Source organism: Convolutriloba macropyga, chromosome 4, assembly GCF_964194025.1.
Source record: "Convolutriloba macropyga chromosome 4, txConMacr16.3, whole genome shotgun sequence".
Classification (NCBI taxonomy): Eukaryota; Metazoa; Xenacoelomorpha; order Acoela; family Convolutidae; genus Convolutriloba; species Convolutriloba macropyga.
The window spans coordinates 15,223,422-15,245,603 of NC_134471.1; the positions used below are offsets into that span (position 1 = coordinate 15,223,422).

A 22,182-nucleotide genomic window follows, 5' to 3' on the forward strand; every position below is an offset into this window, starting at 1 on the left:
AAATTTTACAAAGTCAGTTTATGTTTGAGCAGCACTTACGCAAGATCATTTTCACTCATTTTTAAAATGGTAGTGACAAACGATACTTTTTAGTATGTGCGAAATAGACCTTTCCTAAGATTCCCAAATTCTCAACGGCCGGGAAATTTATTTTAGAGCTACTCAGCAATTTGCCTTTATTTCAGTGTTCTAGGGTATCGATTGTTGTTCTGCATAAGTTATATTTTCAATTCGTTACCGAAAGTTACTTTTAGGATTTATATATATATATATATATATATATATATATATATATATATATATACCTATGATTAAATAATTTGTTCATTGTTCAGCTGTGTAGGGCGACCGGGGGAGGGTGAAGGGGCTGCTCAGACCAATTCAAATTAGTGAACTAAAGCCATTTTCAAATTTTGGCCCAGATTAAAGCAATTATTCACAATAGTATATGTCAGTTTAAAGTACTATAAAATGCACTGTAAAATTTTTATCTTCCGGCAATTTCAGACCATAAAAGTAAACGTTGTTCACTTTTTACATCAGTTTAAAGCTATGAACAAAGGAAAGTGTTCACTTTATTCATTAGTTTGAAGTCCTCACATTTTTTGAAGCCATTTACTGACCAATAAACGACCATAACGCAGACATGTTAAGTGATTTTGCCGTGAATTTTTTAAAGCATTTTTGAAGGAAATTTGTAATTTTTTTGATATGAGTATAGACTTTTGAAAACCCTTTATTTTTTTAAGACAAGAGCGTTATAATTCATAAAATTACAATTAATCAAATTTTGTGAACACTAAATACAGTTTTCCCAAGATCAATTTCGATGAGTCATAAAGACTTAATTAATGAAAATTTTTCATTTTGTTCACTATCACCGAATAATTTGTTCGTTGAAGGTAGTAAACAGGAAATTATTTAGGGTGATTTTTTAGGAAGTAGATTATATCTTTAATTAAAAAACGTTGGTTTAATTTTTACAAATCACAGATAATTATTGTCGGGTAGCCCAACAAATAGCTATACTATCTACACTTAAGTACAGAAGAAAACGCTCTTAATTTCGATTAGATATTTTTGATTAATATCATTAACGAGTGATGAAAAAATGTCTCGTCTGAAATTTACTTTGACAAACAATTTTCAGTACAGATTCAATTAGATTGCGATATTTACGCGCAAGTTTGTTTATCAAAATTGCAATTTATTTTCTTTTCTTTTTTCTCTTAGCGATTGAATTTTATTAAAAAAGAACCAATCTAATTCTACCTAATGTAGCAAATTATGCTTCTATTTTGCATTAGAGGTTTTTGTTTTGTTACTATAAAGAGGGTAACTGTAACACTTAGACGTTAGTTGCTTGTATTTTGTCATTAGCGGTACAATTTTTGTAGCCTGCGAGAGAGAGAGGAAAAATGGAAGAAATTCAGCGATAATGACGTAAAGAATTATTTCCTTTGCGCCAAATTTTGCTTTTGTGCTAAACTGTTTATGCAGGCGCCGGGGGTTTTTTACAGTTTGCGTAATAATTCCATTTATTATAGCTGATTATAAACTGATTAAGTTGGTAAACTTGATACTGCTGGTACTCTAATCGACTTTATATACCACCGGTTTATGACAAATTATTCCTGGTTAGAATGTAAAATAAAGGAATTAAGCAAATTTATCGCTTGGTTAACGATACCTTGACTTATTTTTGAAGCCTCACAAAAAATTCTTTTGACGTCATAAGGTTTCAACCTTGCAAAATGAACCTCTCTTTATTGAAAAATATATTCAAAATTTGATTATTTTTGCACATTTTACACGGCAGTTTTATCTCCACAAACCTCAATTATTTCAGCAAATTAATATATAATGAAGTCTGTGATTTCCTCAAAAAATCTTAATAGTTTTAAAAATTCCTTTGAATCCACAAATTCTGAGACGTCTCTTATAATCCCTTCGACTGTTTTGAAAAATCCGAATGATCAAATTCCGTCCTTTCGGCAAGATTATGAAGCCGAAGATGAATGCTGCGAACAACTTAAAAATCAACCCCCGTTAGCTAAAGAAGATTCAATTCATGACGATTTATTCGCACATGATTCTTCCCTAATTTCCCACAAGCCCACAAATGGGAAAAATGCCCAAAACCCCGAAACGATTAATAACGCAATCGGCGGGCGTAAAACATCTCATAGGGCCGACAAATTTCGAATTGAAACGGCGAGTGAAAACTCACACCAGTCTCACGGAGCCGAACAATCGAAACATGCTCAGAAAACAGAATATAAAAACAGTGAATCTTTTGGGCGTGAAGGAAGCTCGGATAAAGAAAGTCTTCTGCACTATGAATGCTTCGCTTTTTGTGGAAGTGATGTTGAAATGAACAGCTTTGACCATTCAACCAGCTCTGCTAAACCGAATGATAAAATAGCCGAAAGTGACTTGAAACCAGATCAGATTAATATTAAAATTGAGGAAAGTTCTGAAAACGACGTGAAAACCGGATCGATTTCTGCATATGATTGTCAAAAACGAAATTTTTCTCGAGTTGGCGACGATTGCAAAATAAATGAAGACAAAGTTATAGAAAGTTATTCTTCGTTTAAGCCAATCAAAGTTCGAGTTTCGTCTGGTGACGTCAGCAGAAGCAAACTGGATCCATTAAACCCTCTAACCCCCCTAGCTCCTATGATAACCCCCCCATTTGTGAACCCCGAAACCTCAAAAAATGCAACCCATTCTTGGGTTCTACCCTCCCCCGCTGTGACTAATTCCGGACTTGATCCACATTCGTTGCTTTTTCAATTTGATACGAACGATGCTCGCGATTTCGGCTTTCGCCGGAGTGAAAGTGTTTCGCCTACAACGCCGGTAATGATATCATCAACTATGCAAGAATCAGAACAAGGAGTTTTTGACTTTGAAAAAGTTGTCGAAACTTCAACTCGCGCAAGTTCAAACACGCGTTCACGGCTCGTAAATTCGACGAGCGTAGCTTCGAGCACCATCGCTTCCGTGCCTCAGCTAGAAATAAGTTTATCAGAGGGCGACAGTTACAATTCGATCGACGAGAACTCAAATCTGACGTCAGGTAAAAACGAGACCTCGGTATCGATTCCTGTAAAGCCGACAACTTCGGTTCGTAGACTCAAGTCGCCAAGCGTCTCATTTAAAACGGCGGACGGCGGAGGATCTTTTGACCTTGACACGACACAAAGGAATCCGACAACGCTATCGTCGTCTGCAAACTCGGGTTTATCAACATCTATCTCGTGTTTCAACTCTTTGTACGAATGCAGCCGAGACGAACTGATAGATTCGGCATCCAATAACCTTTCAGCACGATCAGCAGCGCCGACGACGTTTTCGGAGTACCCAAGGTCGGCAAGAGACGGTTCATTTCGGAAATTAGCCACCATCTCGTTAGAGAACCAATCGTCTGACTTGACCTCCCCAAGTCGCAAAACAAGCTTAAACTACACCCCGAAATGTCAGTTTCTCAATCCGGTGCCCTCGCATTTGGACGTGTACGCGTTCGATGGATCCAAAAGTGGGGGCAGTTTTATGAACCCGAACAGACGGTCAAACTCGACTATTGAGTTGAATTCGCAGAACGATTACCCACCCGAATGCTCTTTGGAGGAAATGGCCCAAAAATGTGTGGATGGGTTTGGTAAGGCTGACTATTTTACATATTGTTCGATAAAGCCGGTCATAATTATCAGTGATTTATTAATTTTTCCGTTGAATTAAATCGTTTTTGATGTCGTTAAAATATGAATACAATTTATGTTTTTGGTACAAGTTCTAAAAATTCTTCGATTCTAAAATGTTTAAAATTAGCGTGACTTTGTCGTACGGTGATAGATACCTTTCTTGTATCTACACTCGTACTTTAGTCTATGTTTGTTTGAATACTCCATTTGAAGGGCGAATGCCTATTTAGTTCATTTTGTTGCTAACTTCTTACTAACTTCCTCCCACTTTGCAAGTAATGTCTGTTCATGCTGTCTAATGATTTCATACTGTAAACAAATCTAATTTTACTTCCCGGATGTTTGATCAAATGTTGAACAAATCCTTTTCTTCATTTTATTTAATTTTAGTTGTCACTCTTCTCATTTCAGCGCTATCGCTCAGTTGAATTAAATCTTTGTCAAACGCTTCTCAATTGAACTAACTAAATAGAAATCAACCATTCGCGACGCGATTGCCTAATCGCCAAGTAATCGACAAAAGATAGATAACACATTCGCCATTCGCGACGCAATTGCCACTTTCTAGTTGGATAATACCAATCGCGATACAATTGACCCAACTCACATTGATTGAGCATAACATGGCGCAGTCAGCAGCGGACTCAAAGAAAACTCCACTAGACATAGAAGCCTTTTGGGAGAAACCCACAGCAACACCCACTCTAACGTGGGACAAATGGACACAAAATTGGAAACTTGCTCTTCTCGCCAAGGAAGGAATACAACTTGACACTCTCTTAGATGATCCTCCTGCATCAGTGAACTATCCACCAGAACCTACATATGAAGAACCAGTAGAAAACCATACGCAGGCCACAGAAAGAGATCGTAAGGTTCGAAACCAGCAGTTGAAAGTGAACTGGCAAAACAGATGCAAGAAGGTTGATGAAATTGGAATTCTCTGTGGAGACAAACCATGGACACTTTGTGAGCAGAAGACGATATCGCTGCTGTATCTAAGCATTGGCACAGAGGGGCGTCGCATCTTCAAGAGCAAATACCCACACTTTCAAGTAGAGAAACAACCTCTAAAAGATTTGTGGCAGGCAATGGAAGAATCATTCACAAAGGTTCGTAACATAACCTACGATCGTTTCGTATTTTACTCATGCAAACAACAAAAGGGAGAGTCAGTAGAGAGTTTCTATGGTCGTCTCATAGAACTGGCAGAAAATTGCAACCTCGGAAGCGAAGAAACAACATTAATTCGGGATGCTTTCATACTCAATATGCTCGATCACGAAACTCAAAAGGAGTTGTTGAAGGAAACTGTGGAACCACCAAAAGCACTAGAAATTGCCATACAAATGGAAATGGGAGCACAAAATCAACAGAAAATTAACCAAAACTTAATGACAAGTAATACATCTGTAAATTACATCAACAATAGCTATATTCGCAATCGTAACGCGAATGCACCTCCAGCAAAACGTGACTTCACACGCTATCCAACTATCCCTGCAAACTACCAGTATACAAGTATTTGTACCGATTGCGGTCTCCGCTGGAGTCACAACCACAAAAAGATTTGTCCCGCGAACGGAAAAAAATGCCACAATTGCGGTATTTTGGGACATTTTGCTCGAAAATGTCGAAAACCAAAGAAGCAGCAGAATTCAACACAGAAAAACCAAAAAGCAAACGTAAATCAAATTGAACAATCACCAGAAAAAAGCGATGACGAGGAATCAGTAAACTATATAACAAGCTACCAACAATTGTACCAACAAGTATACGATTCAAACTATGAAAGTGACTCAGACGACTACGTGGCAGCTATATCTTCAGATTCAGTTCATCAACTGGAACCACTGAATGTGGCAGTACAGATTGGAGAAATACAAACATCGGCAATGATCGACTCTGGTAGTGCTGTGAGTATTATAACAAAAAGTCTAGCAAACAGAATCCTACAATCAACTAAATCTGCAAGATGGACAGATTCGTCAGAAAAAAGGAACCTGAAAACGTTCTCCAACGAACCAATCAAAATCATCGGGCATTTGGAAACTGCAGTGACCTACAACCATTGGAAAAATGTATCAGCAATGTTGACAGTGGTAGATGACGGCCACAAAAACATAATTGGAAGAGATCTGTTTGGCCCACTGAGGATTGCAGTTGTCCAACAACAACCAGAAACTGGTAAATGTGTTAATAACATCACTAATTCTGCATGTAAAATTAAAGAGACAGTTGCGACGCGATTTCCACATTTAGATCAAGAATTGGTCTATCTAAAACACATGTAGCAAAATCAAAGTTTCATCAAAAGTTTACAGCAAAGCATCAAAAAGGCCGACGTGTTCCGATAAATCTCCAACCGCGAGTTACAGATGAATTAGAAAGACTACAGACAGAAGGCCATATTGAAAAATCATCTAGTTGTTCGGATGAAAACTTCATATCCCCAATCGTAATAACCGTAAAGAAAGACCAGTCAATAAAGCTAGCACTAGATTCAAAAGTTCTAAATAAAGCAATACACAAAAACAAATATCAAATGCCAAATATTGAAATGTTAATTGATACCATCCCACAACATTTAACAAGTACACACAACAGTCAACAAGCCTATTTCACCACATTAGACCTTAAATACGCATATAGTCAATTAAAATTACATCACGAAACAGCAAAACATTGTAATTTTAATATAATATGTGGTGAATCTACTGGTACATATAGATTCAAAACAGGTTTCTATGGTCTCACAGACATGCCGGCGGAATTTCAAAAAGCCATGGACTATACTCTAGTTGGTTTGCAAAACACATACTGTTTCTTGGATGATATAATAATCGTTAGTACAGGCACTGAAGCAGACCATTTAGCTTTAGTTTTCAAATGTCTTCAAAAGCTAGATGACGATAATTTGAGAATTAATTTACAAAAATGTCACTTTGCAAAACCAGAAATAGAATGGCTCGGTTACAAATTTACACAAACAGGTATATCACCATTAGAAAGCAAAACGGCTGCAATTCTCACAATACCACCACCAACAACATTAAAACGTCTTAGATCATTTCTAGGATCAGTCCACTATATCGGTAAATTTATACCACACCTAGCACAATTATGTCACCCTCTTAGACCACTACTAAAGAAATCAGTAAAATTCGTCTGGACAGATGAACACACAAAACACTTTAATCTAATTAAAGAAAAAATAGCAAATAGTACTGAAAATAGTCATTACAATCCCAAATTAGACGTTCGAGTAAAATGTGACGCTTCACGCTCAGGATTGGGGGCAGCTTTAGAACAAAATACACCAGAGGGTTGGAAACCAATTGCATTCGCGTCACGATTTCTCAATACAACAGAAGAACGCTACAGTGTCAACGAATTGGAACTACTGGGGATAGTGTGGTCAATTGACTATTTTAAATATTATCTATACGGAAAAAATTTCACGGTAGTAACAGACCACAGAGCTCTATTATCAATACTCAAAGAACATCGCTCTAATAAATCATATAACAGCCGTTTGTCTCGCTGGATAGATAGACTGTTACCATACAATTTCACCATCGAACATATGCCAGGTGCAAAAATGGGACTTGTTGATTACATTTCCAGAAACCCCTTCGCTAGAGCTAAAAAGATATCTACTTATGACGAACATTTTGTTGTAGCAACAATTTCTAAAATTCGTGATTCAATGAAACATCTTATAGCGAATAAAGAAACAACAACTAAAAAATTTCAGACTCTATTAAAGTCAAATATGCCACCACAACAAATAAAACCTCCATTCGCACCGCGATTAACCACACAGTTAAACATTAATTCGACAAAATTTCAATTACCATTTGCACCGCAATTAACAACTTCACAGTTGAAACCTTCATTCGCAACGCAATTAACACTTAGAAATTCAAATGTTAATACTCATTTTGATCATCCATTTGCGTCGCAAATGCCACTTAAAACCAGCAAATTACATTTCGTACCAAATCAGCATAAAGTCAATAATTCACATTCCATTAGCAAATTCGTTGCAAAAGAGGTGCAAATGTCAGACAGTAAAGAATGTGAACAATCTGAACAATTAGTCCCAATTCAACCCATTAATGGCAATAAAGCAACTAATCCACCAAATAACACCAAATTAAGCGCGAAAATACCCAAATTCGAGTATAAATACTACACACCCAAAAACAAACCGCTTTTTGCCCAAATTCAGCGTTCAAACAATTACTTCGTAAATAAAGAAAATAAACCTTTCAAATCACAAAATACTATAAACAGCCTCAGAATTATGTCAAAATCAAAAGCAGTCCGTTCAAAATCAACACCAGCAAAAGCACGAGTCACCTTTTCTGATACAACTCCATCGACCCCAGAATCAAACAATACAAGCCGTACTGAAACTCCGACAGGTAGCATGATCGATGAAACAGATGACCTGATGTTTAACGAAACACTTCAGAAAGTGTTCAGCAAAAAATTCCTCGCAATATTAACGGGGAAGGATGCAATCTTAAAAGAGGTACGAGATTGTGTATTACGAGACGACGCCGAAAGACTGCAGGAAATTAGTCCGTATCTCCATTCATATTGGAGAGACTTGAGTGTAAAAAACGGATGCGTCTGTCTAGACGAAAGAATAGCAATTCCCAAAGCTATAAAGGATGCTGTACTCGAGGACATACACTCTACTCATCCGGGCAGTTTTGCAATGTTATCGTTGGCTCAGAATATCTGGTGGCCTTATATCCACAGAGATATATTGGCAAAAGCTAGTGAATGCAAGGCATGCACTGAAATAGGTAAGAATCTTAAACCGGTGATTTCGCACCGCAAATGGACACCTTTACCTAAGTGCAGTGAACCGAATGAGGAAATACAACTAGATTTTGGTGGACCAATTTTAAATGAGAAAGGCATAGAACAATATTTTATTACAAGTATAGACAGATACTCTAAATACCCTACGGCAGAAATAGTAAACAATGCATCAGGCCCAAATGTAGTTAAATTCTTAAATAATTATATATATCAACACGGAGTACCCAGAACTATTAGATTAGATCAGGCTAAGTGTTTTACAGGAAAAAATTTTGAGACATTTTGTACTGAAAATAATATTACACCTATATATGCACCAGCAAATGACCATAGAGCAGTCGGATTAGTAGAACGTATTATTCAAACAATTAAACGACAATTATCTTGCATGAAATCACAATTAAATAAAAAATTTCATTTAGAAAATTCATTGAAAGCAATAATACAACGATTAAGAATATCAAAACAAAAAACATTAAATATTAAAATATTACACCATTTGAGGCACATTTTGGCAGAAAATGTAATACACCAATATCAAATATCACTACTAAACCTAATAATAAAAATTTGAACTATAATGCCATAATTAATTATTATTTAGACGAGGACACAATCCCAGGTCGTTCGTACCTAACGGAGGAACAATGGGCCGACACTGCGTTATGCTCCGACACAGAAATAGAAAAGGTCATTTGCGCTGCAAGTTCTCGCGCACGATTGGAACAAGAAAAACGCAAGGACGGAGAAACAAGATTCCTTAAACCCGAAGCCATTTGCCGCGAGATACCATGCTCCGAAAGAAGTATTCAAGTTAAATTGGCCAGAAAGCGTCACGAAAGCCAACGACAGAAAAAGAATTTAGACGGTCTCTATGAAGTACTAGCGCCAGGGAGCACCGTCTGCAAAATAAGCCCGACAACGAGCGTTATAAAGGAGCCATATAAACAGGAAGTTAGAGTCAGGAACTCTGACATCGCGAAATTCGGGACACGAGCCGAACGCGAAACAAAATTAATAGAATATATAGATCGCCGCCCGCAGAAAATAACAGAAAAAACATTAGAGCAGAAAATTCAACTTCACAAAAAAGACCTAATTCGGAAAAACACCGGGGACAAGAAAATTAAGAGGAATAAACGACAAGCCGACGATGTAAGTATAGTTTCTTCTGGACGTTCATGTATCTCAACAACAAGCAACATCGCACGATCACTAAAGATGCGTATTCCGAAAAGGAATCCAAAATACGACACAGCTTTTCAAAACAGACCTGATTTAGTACAAGTACTCAACATAAGTCCAATTGCGCCGCAAATGGATGATTCGACTGTAGCAGGACCATCTACAACACAAACAACATCACCGACACCTACACACCCAACACCAATTTTGAAGAAAACTTCAAAACGTAATTTAACCATAAGCGACACATCGGATTCTGATACTTCATCTGTCAGAAGAAGTAAACGAACGTTAAAGAAAAAGAAGACCCAGACAATTGTTGAAAAGGTTCGCAATACCGAAGGATATGTCGACGATCAAGACATCGAAACTGTAGGAGATTCATATCAGAGTATTGATGACCGACAAGAACAGCCGAGAGAGATGACTGTATTACAAGCGGAAACGGCTGAGCAAAGTGACAGTGAATAAAAACTTTATTAAAACAAACTTTCTCTCTCAAACTTATATTTTAATTATTATTTAATATTTTACTACTTACTAACCGGTGAATATTTACTAATTTTCTGATTTTAATTAATAATTTATTTTCTTTCCAAGAGGGGAGAAATGTCGTACGGTGATAGATACCTTTCTTGTATCTACACTCGTACTTTAGTCTATGTTTGTTTGAATACTCCATTTGAAGGGCGAATGCCTATTTAGTTCATTTTGTTGCTAACTTCTTACTAACTTCCTCCCACTTTGCAAGTAATGTCTGTTCATGCTGTCTAATGATTTCATACTGTAAACAAATCTAATTTTACTTCCCGGATGTTTGATCAAATGTTGAACAAATCCTTTTCTTCATTTTATTTAATTTTAGTTGTCACTCTTCTCATTTCAGCGCTATCGCTCAGTTGAATTAAATCTTTGTCAAACGCTTCTCAATTGAACTAACTAAATAGAAATCAACCATTCGCGACGCGATTGCCTAATCGCCAAGTAATCAACAAAAGATAGATAACACATTCGCCATTCGCGACGCAATTGCCACTTTCTAGTTGGATAATACCAATCGCGATACAATTGACCCAACTCACATTGATTGAGCATAACAGACTTTGTTTTTCAGAAAAGTTTTTGGCTAAACTTTTTGTTTTTCCATAAATCGGGGTAAGCATGCTTATTTTTAAGTATTAGTATTTTTTATATTTTTTAAATATAATATCATTGTTTTGTTAGCTCTAGATTAATCTCAAACAAAAAAGCGCGTTCTTTAAACAACTTTCTGTTTCTATCAAAACTTTTGCTAGCAAATTTCTGACACGCTTATTTGTCTTAAAGTCAATATATCAATATAGTCCGCCATCAGTTTCCTGGAAGTTACCTACACTAGCTTTGTGGATATATTTAGACCAAAATGATAAAAAAGTAAGCAACTTCCCATACTGAAGAAAATGTAAACAACGTAGATGGAATTAAAAACACAGCATCCTTTTTTAACCAAAAAACATTACTGGAAACTATTTTTATTTTAGGTAATTAAGATCCAAGAGATTACATTTCTAAATATTAAAGCTCCTTCTAAGGCACTTTTTTGCTACGAAACACGAAAAGCTGCTATTTGCTCTGTTTTTTCTTAGGACAAAATTATGCCGATGGTTGTTCTATCTAAAATTAAGATAAAGACAGGCCTTAAAATACTACAGAAATTTAAACAAACACGATGAACAAGTACTATAAAATCATATTTTCCGTGTTCCTGAATAACTTTTTTAAGTTTTAAATTACTTTTAATCGTCAAACTTAAACAAATTGAGAACAAATCTATTTAAATTATATCTAAGCTGAGTTTGATATCAATAGAGAAACATGAGTCCGGTGGTTTGACAACATTAAAGCTGAACTTAGCTGACTCTTTTGAATACTATTTAAAAACAACATATTAAAAAAAATTGAAGAAAAAACTCAAAAGTTGAAGCAAGTAAAGTTGAAAGCAAGTTTTTAACATCAATAAAGAGGTTAAAACCTGTAATCAAAGACCTGATCAAGGTGTATAACGACAGAATAAAGAGAGTTTAATAATGTTAAGGAGATTTAAAAAAATTTAGGGCATGAATTTTATCAAACAAGTTTTATCAAAGAAGTGTTCAATAAAGTTTTATCGAGGAGCGGTGAAAAAACACCAATATTAGTCAGCTGGAAACTAGAGAGTCTGGACGCTCTTTTTTTACGCTTGTTTCCGAAAGGGCCGAGAAGCATTTTGTAAAAAAGGAGGTGTTGTTATGCATTATATTGTTTATAGAGAGTTAAAAGTTGCTTCCTAGAGTATGGCTCGAAAGTGAGCTTTCAGACGATTGTAGAAAACAATGCTGAATCGGAATGGATTCAATTTTACAATGAAGTGACTCAAAGATAAAATGGATATTTTCTGTTTCTGCCCCTTCCCCCAGTTTAGTGGTCGCATAGTATTTGAACCCCCTGACGCACGTGCCATAGTTTTACATAAGGATTTTTTTTATGTAATGGCACGTGCTGTGTAACTGGGGGGCGCGTAACGTACTGGGGGGGGGGGGGGTACAAACGGAAAAGATACAATAAGTTTTGCGAGTTGCACTTGAATAAAATGAGCCACAATCTCCACGGTTTTTCCGATGTAGAACAATATAACGATGATGCAGACTATTTCGCCCAAATTTGTGTCTATTGTACGGCAATTTCAATAATTTTGTCCGTTTGTTCTATATATTTCGAAAAAGTATTTCAAAATGGCTCTCAATACAGGTACAAAAAATTTTTGACAACTATCGATTTACCCATGACAATTACATGAATTTCATTTTTATGCGAGAAAACGTCCGAGCCGCATGAGGCGATGAACTTGCACCTAATAGTGGGAAACGGTTTTGTGAAAACTAATACTGAGTTACCTTAATTATTTCTTCAAACAATATTGTAGATTTGCATGTTCAAATCAAGCACGCCAGACTGAATTTGTCGAAATGCATAAAAGAGTTAAGTTGTGTTTGTAAACCGTTTCGAAATAACCCAGACTTTTGCATTTAAAGGCATCAGTTCCTAGTTATTTACTTTCTTTTCTTTGCTTTCTATTAACGGTCCCTGCTAAAATGTTTTTTTTTAATTTTTCTTAATTTAAAATGTTTTTTTTTAAGATCAGATTAGCTGACTGGTAAGTACTTGTTTTTATCGACAAATGTATGACTGCTCATCAGATCAGAAATTAAAAAAAACAATACATTATCTATTATAAGATTTTTGTTCCAACCCCGCTTGTGGTTTTTTTTTGTTCAGACAATTTTGGCCGATCGACGTATTCATCGTAGAGAAAAGTGAGTCGTATTATTAAAAAGCTCGTCCAGCGTAGAATTCAAAAGAAGAAAGATTGTTTTGAATTTCGTTTTTTTTTTTCGAGGAGTTATCGAGGTTCAACGTTTCACGTGAACACGGGATACTTGGTTCTTCACTTTTGTTCACTTTTAGCGTAATTTTTGTTCGAATTAACATTTTTTCTATAATTTTTTTAACTCTAAAAATTATCTTTACAATGCAACAATTTTGTGTTCCTAAAAGACAAAAGTCGATTAAAAACACTAGTTCTGGTCTCATAGGGAAGTTTACTATCAAAAAAATTAGAATTCTATTTGAGAGCTGCTTTTTTTAGAAAAATTTTCATATTTTTATTGTTTTTAGGTGACTAAGATAGTAGTCACCTTTCAAATCCAGTTTACTTTAATGACAGACCTCAATTACAGTCCAATGATGCCCAATGAACAGAAAATTAGCTTTCAAGGAATCGCTCATATTTTTTTGGCTACGACTCTGAGTGTTATTACTCTTTAGGGAAATTTTCATTTTCTTTTTGAGGTTTTACTAAATTTTTGAAGTTCTTTGCAATAGAACCATTGACTAAAAGTGTCAGAGTGTTAATAATGAACACTAAGTGAATTAATCTAGCGTTTTGAGCGGACAGCTAATGGCTGTTAAGACTTTGAAAAAATTTTCGAAAAATTTCTAATCTTTAGCCGATATTAAACCTATTTTTGCGAACTCTTTGTCAGTCTGAGTAATGATAGGACCGCCGTCGTTTTCACTGCAACTAAAATTAATCTGGTTAGTTGTTTTATCTTCAATTTTTGGCTTTATGACTTCGATGCGACGAGGTTTCATATAATTTTTAAAATTTTTTGATACTTTGTTTATCATAGTTTTGTTGCCTTTAAGAATCTTATCATATCATTCAAATTTTGATTGTTCCTAATGACTTTAATGAATTGGAAAAGACGTTAAAAAATTATTGATAATGTTTTCAGAGAAATCCTTGTCGATTAAATGGCTTCGACACTTTCTTATCGCACTTCTCTAATTAATTTTTGACTTTTGCTTGTATTTGTTACTGTTTTCATAGTCATCAGGATTAAGCTGATGTCCTATTGATGACTGGTCAACGAAAAACTGCATTTTATTCCGAGCGAGGCATAACGTAGCGTATTTTTTTATTTTCGTTTAAAGCTATTAAATTTAATGTCGTTGATACTGCTAGTTTTCTCAAAGGTTTCGTAGTTTTAATATATTTGTTGTTTTTTTGAAGTCTTATAGCTAAAGAAAGAAAGAAGAATTCAGGCGTTGTCAAACAATTAATTAAAAAAAGAAAAATTTGTACTATAAACTTCAGTTTTTAATGGCTTCGACACTTCTGTCTCATTTTTTTTAAATTTTTCTGTTTTTTTATTCTTTATGTAGTCGTAAAATGCTGAGAGGTCTTGTAAGTTTCCAATTGAGGATTGAATGATTGATATTACTCTATCCAGTCAGTTCATAGCGAATAGTCTTAAAGTTTATGGTATTATTCACTTTCATTTTTTAATATTTTTGTTTTTTGTTATTTGTATAGATTTTGTATATAGTTTTTGTTGTTCTTTTCGTCAACATGTAACTTTTTCTCATCATTAAGAGGTCCGATCCAACTCTTTGTCAATCAAAAAATAAACTTTCGATATATTATTTCGCAACCGATGTCTTGTTTGTGGGAGAATGTGCCTTTTCGTAAATGTTTTATGAGTGATTAATATTTGTGTTTTTTCTCTTCTATTGCCACATAGAGCAACAGAGCCCAATTATTTTCTAATGAAGCCCTAGCGAATTTCATTAAGTTGTCTTTTCGCAGATTGTTTGTATTTTCTTGAGCTTTTAGTCCGTCTCTCTAGCTAAGTTTAACCAAAGACAGGTCCTACCATTTTCGTAATGACTTTTAAGTAAATTTATCGAGAATAATGTAGTTAAAAGCTAATGATTTTTAAGACGTTTGAAATAATTTGATTTAAAAAATGTTGATAGATTTTGAATTCCGCCTCAATATTTTTTCTTTTTAATTGTCACCTAGTCTCACTCATTAAGGAAAAATTCCATCTGCTGCATAGTTAAGATAAAGGAAAAATTGTGCAGTTAAGGTTTTATCTGATTGCATTTCGACGTTTTTTTACTCGGTGCTTTTACATTTAGATATTGAGATTTCGCCGTTAATTTTTTAGTTTTGCATATTTTTTTTTGTTTATTTTCTCGGAGTCTTTTTCTTGGCAGATCTCGTGGGTGCTTTAATGAGACATGGCATTATGTAATTCAATTAATAGTTAGGTTGTTTACCGATTTTTGTAAACTCAAACATCTATTTTTGTTATCTTTTCATTTGGTTGACGATTAAGTCAAAAATGTAGATCAGCAGGGGTCGGAACTTCATGTGCAAACGCACGTTAACGAGCTTCCTTGTTTTAAATAATTGCTCACTTACTATCTAATTGTAAACAAAACCGGGTTTATTTTACTATCTGAAATTACTATCTAAAACTTTTAATTTATTATTTTACTATCTAAAATTCACCAAAAAACGAGTTTCCAATTCTTGCTGAACCAGATTTTCCTGCAAGCAATCTATACTTCGATGAGAGACTATGGTTTATGTGCTATTCCGCCATTAACTATGGTTCACATGCACTCCATATGCAAGTTATGCCCCGTACAAAATTTCCGATTTGGAAATAAATTGCCTTTTTTACATTCATTCCCTCTTTTTATTTTCGGAATATTGCGGAAAAGACTCGCAGGCCTGGCAGAGTACCTGTAAGATTTAACAATTTTTGTTAAAGGTATGGACGGTGCCCCAACTGGGAATGACTACAAATTAGCCCACATGTTCTTCCTAATGCACTCGTGGTTTGTAACTTCTGAACAGTTGGTGAAAACACTTCACTCCTTCTACGAGAGGGCAAAGAGAGAGTACTGCTGTGAGTGTGTGTTACCATGCAAACACAAGTCGAAAAAGAACAAAAATGAGAATGAGAAACGACTGTTGCAATTGGGGTTCGCCATAAGGTTAGTGGCTTTGCACCCCAGGCCGAGGGAATCAACGGGAATTAATGCAAGCATTGAGTTGAAAAATAATAAGAAGAATAAATTGTTCTCAAGTATGTATATACAACAATTAGTTGATAGAACTAGTTTTCAAACGTAAGTGAAAAGACATCGAAAGTTTTTTTTACGCCTAGTCGGGTGATGCCCTTGGGAAGCAGTGTATTTTGGCTCGAGAAATTGACAGCAAAAAGTAGAGTTATAGAGTTTTTATCTCAAAAAACTATTTTCACTCCCAAATAGTCGCAATTTTCAGCAGTGAATGCTGTGAGTTTTCCAAGAATTGTAGTGAATTACTTTTTTTGGATAAAAAAATGTTTCCGAGTTCTGAAGCTTAAATTTGCAATTCGAAATGTTAGAGATATAGCAATCGCAGGGCAGAGATCCGAGTCGGAATAAACCACTGAATAGGCTTTAATGGAGCGTACATTTGTTACTTTTGCGCTCAAATTTACATCGTCTGTGAGCTAATGTAAAGTTTGATAACATTTGTTGTGCTCAAGTTAAATTGTTCGGATCAATTTGTGCTACAGTTTTCACCCTATGAAACTTTGGTTTGAGACACGCACGTGCAAGTTTTAGAATGCCAGATCTTCCTTTATGCATGGCCAGATCTAAAAAATTGAAACATGTAAAAACGTGTTTTTCATTTAAAATTGAATGTACAGTTTTTACATGCAGCCCCACTAAATGAGCACATGTCGATCGGGATCTTTGCCGTTTGTGCCCCTCCCCAGCTTAGTGGGTGCATATTATTTGCACCCCCCGACGCACGTGCTATTATTTAACACAATGATCTACTATGTAATGGCACGTGATCTGTAACCGGGGGTGCATAACGTGATGGGATGGGGCACAAACGGAAACCCAAGTACGTTATATTCCACCAGTTACACAGCATGTACTATTATATAGTGAATCATTATTTAAAAATATGGCACATGCGTCTGGGGTTTGCAGATAATTTTCACCCACTATGCTTGGGGGCACAAACGGAAAAGATCCCAAAAATCATTCTTAAGTCCAAAAAATCAAAAATTGTTCATCAAAAGAGTTTCAGCAGGAAAAGGTAAAGGGCTGATTGTCTGCAAAAAATATTTTCCTCTTTTTTTTTAAATGTAATACTAGGATTTATTTGGATCCCCCAAATCAATTAAGACCTAATCTTGAAAATGGTAATCCGCGTTCTGGCACGAGAGTGCAATTACAAAGGGTGTAACTATATGCAGTAATTGGATGGGGTTTTGATCCTGAAATTTATGTTCTTTTCGCAATCAAAAAGTGTAATCACTTCTGCAAGTAAAATATTTTTGAATGATCGTGCACAACGCGTGTTTCAAAATCATTACGTGACTCCGCTTAAGTCACTTCGAAACTCTGGCAAATATCTCGAACCTCTCGCGAAATATCGCGAATCTGGATTAATGCCCGAGTTTCACGTGATCAATAAGGAAATCGCGTCGCGATTGCTGAAGTATTTACTTGGGCAAACTGAACTAAGTTTTGTAGATAAATTTGGCGGTGCGAATGCTTTGTATGTTGAAAATAGTCACAACACTGGGCAATTGACAATAGTAAATTTATCAACTCAATATGAGATGGATTATTGATAGAATGAAATTTAATATAATTTAAAAATGTGAAATCACAATTATTTCAAACAGAAGTTGCTGAACATAAAATTTGTTTAAGAAATGAATAACATGAAAGAAATGAATGAAAGAAGTAACTTTACTGCAAATTATTATCTATTTCACTGAGCAGATTAATCAATTGTCTAGATCACAGGATTTGAACTAAATTAAGATAACATTAGATATGAATGCCAATCAATAAATGAAACTAAAAAGTACAAAAATGCTATATGAATATCACAATGTTGACGAGCTGTGAAACTGTACTTGGTCAACTTAAACTTGGCTAGAGAGATGAAAAGTTGAAGAACAACAAAAAGAACGACGCAAAAACAGGCCTCGTGAATAATTGTGATCGATATGACCAAAGTTGCAACAAGATTGAACTAAATTTGTTTCTTGCTGTCACAAATGTTCAGACACGCCTATAACCCTAATCTTAAAACATGGTGGTTGAAAAATAGTGACAAACTTGAGAAATCGGATACTTCCCACGTAATAATAATATTATAATTGTGCGGATTCTGCGTAATAGTATTCTGCCTAATCTCAGCTGTCCTTTTTCTTATTATTCTCCTCATTTGAGGCTGTTCATTTTACAAGCACCTTTGCTCAACTTTGGTGACTGTGGCTACTTTTTTTGCATCTGGAACTTTCACGTGGCACCATCATTGCAGCCAACATTGGTCAGGCTATGGTCAACCTGAAGCTATGGTTAAGTAATGTTGAATGGGATATACATAGATACCCAAGTTGGAGTGGTTTTGACAGTTTTGGTGTAGTGGGTACTTTATCGTGCAGTACTGGTCCATTCGCAATTTGTCATGGGTTCTTAGACCCCCTAGCATTCTGAACCTTGACAATCTGATCAGAGGTATGCTAAAATGCTCAATGGTGAATTCTGTATGAAGAAAAAGCGGGTTTCCATGAAATATTTGAAAACATTAGCCCCCTCTATGTAGTGCAAAGGTTGATAAAGTATATTTATGACAATGTTAAGGTTCTGGATGAAGACATTCCCGGTCCAGTTTGAGCTGGACAGTGTACTGGCAAAGAGCATGGACTCCTTCAGAGCTGCAGTGAAAGCAGATGCCATCAATGACTCATTCACCACTCTCGTCGATATATCTAACCTGTAAGCACACACACACATACGTACACATACATATACATACATACATACAAACACATTATATATATATATATATATATATATATATATATATTTATATATATATATATATATATATATATATATATATATATATATATATAATATACGCATACACACACCCAAGTACACGCACATCCTGGACGAGGTGCTCGACCCAAGCAATCTCTGATCAGCCAGACCCTCTAGACCAAAATCGGCTCTGATCAGTCATACTTGAGTCGTGCACTGGGAGTGCTAGAACCACTTCGGTCGCTCAATAAGGGTATACTGACTGACTCTTTTAACGGTTGAAGTAACCATAAGCATTGGTATAATGTAATACTTTCAGAAAAATAGACGTTATTTTATGTACATGGTTTTTGGGTTCTTCTGTAAGAAGTAATTATTGCAAACAATGAAAAATTTTCAGCTCGACAGAATTGACCAAAACTTAGTCTTTAGAGTGGTGTTTGATGTTCATCAAATAAAATTGGGAAGTTCTCCCCTTGTGGGCTTAACTCATCATTTTTCGGGGACTGGCCGTTTTTTAGTTGGAGCTCTTGGTTCGGAGGAGATTTTCTAGATTCTGGAAAAATTTGTGAGCAGACCGTACAGTCTTTGGAAACAGTTCTGTTTAGACTATCCAGACCATACCACACAACTATCCAGATCATACCACACAACTATCCAGACACTAGACCAGGCTAGGATCAGAATATCCAGACTTTGAGCGAGGCTCTGATCAGAATGTCCAGACCATAGATAATACTGTCGATGGATGCTTTTTTAGTGCTGTCAATTGATGCAGTTTTTTGCCGATTGGATGCTTTTTTTTCTTAAGGAAATTTTCAGTTTGTTTTGTTTTGAAACAGATTTGTATAATCCATTAAAATTATTTTTTAAGAACAATTTTATAGCAATTATTCTAATCTAATTTGATATCCCCGTAAAGAAATGGTGCGTAAAGAAATGGTGAAAAATTGAATGACGAAAAAAAGTAAGCCAGCCTCCCACATGTATTCTCCCATTTTGAAAAAAAAAATGTTGGAACAATAAGAATGTAACTGAATTAAAATCAACATACACTAATAAATTTAGGCGAAACATGGATCAATTCCGTTAGTGAATACCGATACGGTATGCACCCTCCAGGTACAAGGCATGCACTAGCATATGGTAACTTATAATGTGGCGTCAAAGCTCGTGCTCTTGGTGGTCACAGATAACATGAAACCAGTTGGCGTTGTCACCAAAGAGTCTCGGTAATGTGCGTTCGCACATAATGTTCCAACTAAGCGTATACTCAAGTTTAGCTTAATTGTCTACCAAATGAGGAAGAGATAGAAAACTTTCGAAAAATCTCACATATTGATCAAGAATAGTTGTTTTATGAATAAAAAATGCTTCCAATTCAACTCACTTAGAAAGTCAATAATGACACATTAGTGGGTCTATGAGGCCTGACAATATTAGGACTATGAGACAAGATAAACGAAAAACAAATGAAATAACAAAAACAAAGATTTACATTCAAAAAAAAAAAAATACGTAAATGTCAAAATATCATCAAAAAGAAGATAGACTGATCAAATTAGTTTGTATATCACTTATCACTAAAAAAAACAAGGAATCAGTCCTTAATGAGACTCTGTAGCAAGTAGATAAAAAAGAACGAAAACGTCAAAGATACAAAAATACGTTTATGTTTTCTTGAAAACAGATAATATCAAATAATGGGAACCATTAAATATCAATTGAAATTTTATGTTCGTTTATATCTCAATATGAAGAAATGAAAGACCATTATTATCCAGAAGAGGTCGTCTTTAAAATTTTAAACCTCAATAACTCCGTGCAAAAGTTCAAAAAATCTTTTTAATTACATATTCTACGCTGGACTGGTTTTCTAATGATACCACTCACAACCCTATACGATGATTGGTCCCCCAAAATTGACTGAACAAAAAACCCATTTGAGTATATAGTTTCTCGACTAAAGAGGGTCGGAACAAAAACATATCAAAATTGGAGTAGAGGCTTGCAAAACTGAACCAAACAAGGCGGCTCGGTAATGTGCGATGGCACATAAGGTTCCGACCCCGCCCATCCATTATTTTGGCATAATTGTCTACCAAATGAGGAACAGATAGAAAAACCCAAAAAATTTTTTTTTGGGAATCCCAAAAAAGCCAAAGTATTTTTCAAAAAAAAAATGTGTATGAACGATAAGATTGCCTCCAAAGCAAACAACTCAGCTGAGTAAAAAATGAAGCATTAGATTGCTGTGATATGCCAATATTAAGAAAGCAAGTCGAGACGAACAGCAAAATCAAACAGCAACAACAACAAACATTAATTACATCAAAAATTTATGTCCGTTTTAAAAAACAAAATTCAATAACAAAGTCGGCATACCGTCAGATAAACCTAAAACTAAACAAAATAACTTACAAATCACCACAAAAGATATGGACCAGTCCAAAAAAGGTTCGGTAACAATTAGACAAAAAAGAACAAAAACAGTAAAGTTGAAAAATTCGCTTATTTTTTTAAAACAATTAACTTAAAAGTAATGAAGACCATTAAAAATCAAGTAAATTATCCCAAAGGTTTACGATTACCAATGCTTCTATAGAAGGTCATTAGGAGCTGTCCTTATAATATAGTTGTATGTAGATAATGTAGTATGTAGCCATTTATTAGTGAGACTAGGCGACAAGAAGACAAAAAAGATAAAAGGGCAAAAGTATGTAATAATTTGGATTTTTTTCGAAACAAAATTATATCCAAAGTCATGAAAGACTTTATTGACAAAATGAAATATTTAAATAAGGTTGTTTATTCATCAAAAGGAAGCCTTTGAGATCTGCATTTATCCAGAATATGTCTTGCGTCTCTAAAAAGAACGTCAAATATGACAAAAATCAAATTAATTTACTTTTTTTGTGAAAAACCGGTGTCGAAGTCAGTAAGGTGATAACGCATTCTTTTAAAAAAAAGTCTTTGGGACATCAATCCCTTTTGACACCTTTCCTTGACACCCATAATGTCATATTTGACGTGTAATCAAAGGAGATTAGGTAACAAAAAGAAAGATAAAAATAAACCAAAAATTCAATTGAAACTTGCCAGAAAACGCTGTCAAAACCGTCAAGCCATATTTTGGCCCTCAAAATATATTCGATTGCACCTTCTTCAAACACCAATAATATAGTATGTGGCCATTTATTAGTGAGAAATTTTCAGTTTGTTTTGT

At 35.1% G+C, this 22,182-nt stretch overlaps 1 protein-coding gene across 1 annotated transcript in view; it reads left to right on the top strand.

The window, feature by feature from the left end:
• Positions 1-1,267: 1,267 nt before the first annotated feature.
• The window catches only part of LOC142337992 (uncharacterized), a 188,544-nt gene continuing 167,629 nt past the window's right edge, over positions 1,268-22,182 (top strand). Inside the window, exons 1-3 of the mRNA XM_075387626.1 lie at positions 1,268-3,667; positions 15,878-16,103; positions 18,774-18,908. Of these exons, the coding sequence (XP_075243741.1) occupies positions 1,864-3,667; positions 15,878-16,103; positions 18,774-18,908 (2,165 nt within the window). The 5' untranslated portion in view covers positions 1,268-1,863. The remainder of the gene's footprint in view (positions 3,668-15,877; positions 16,104-18,773; positions 18,909-22,182) is intronic.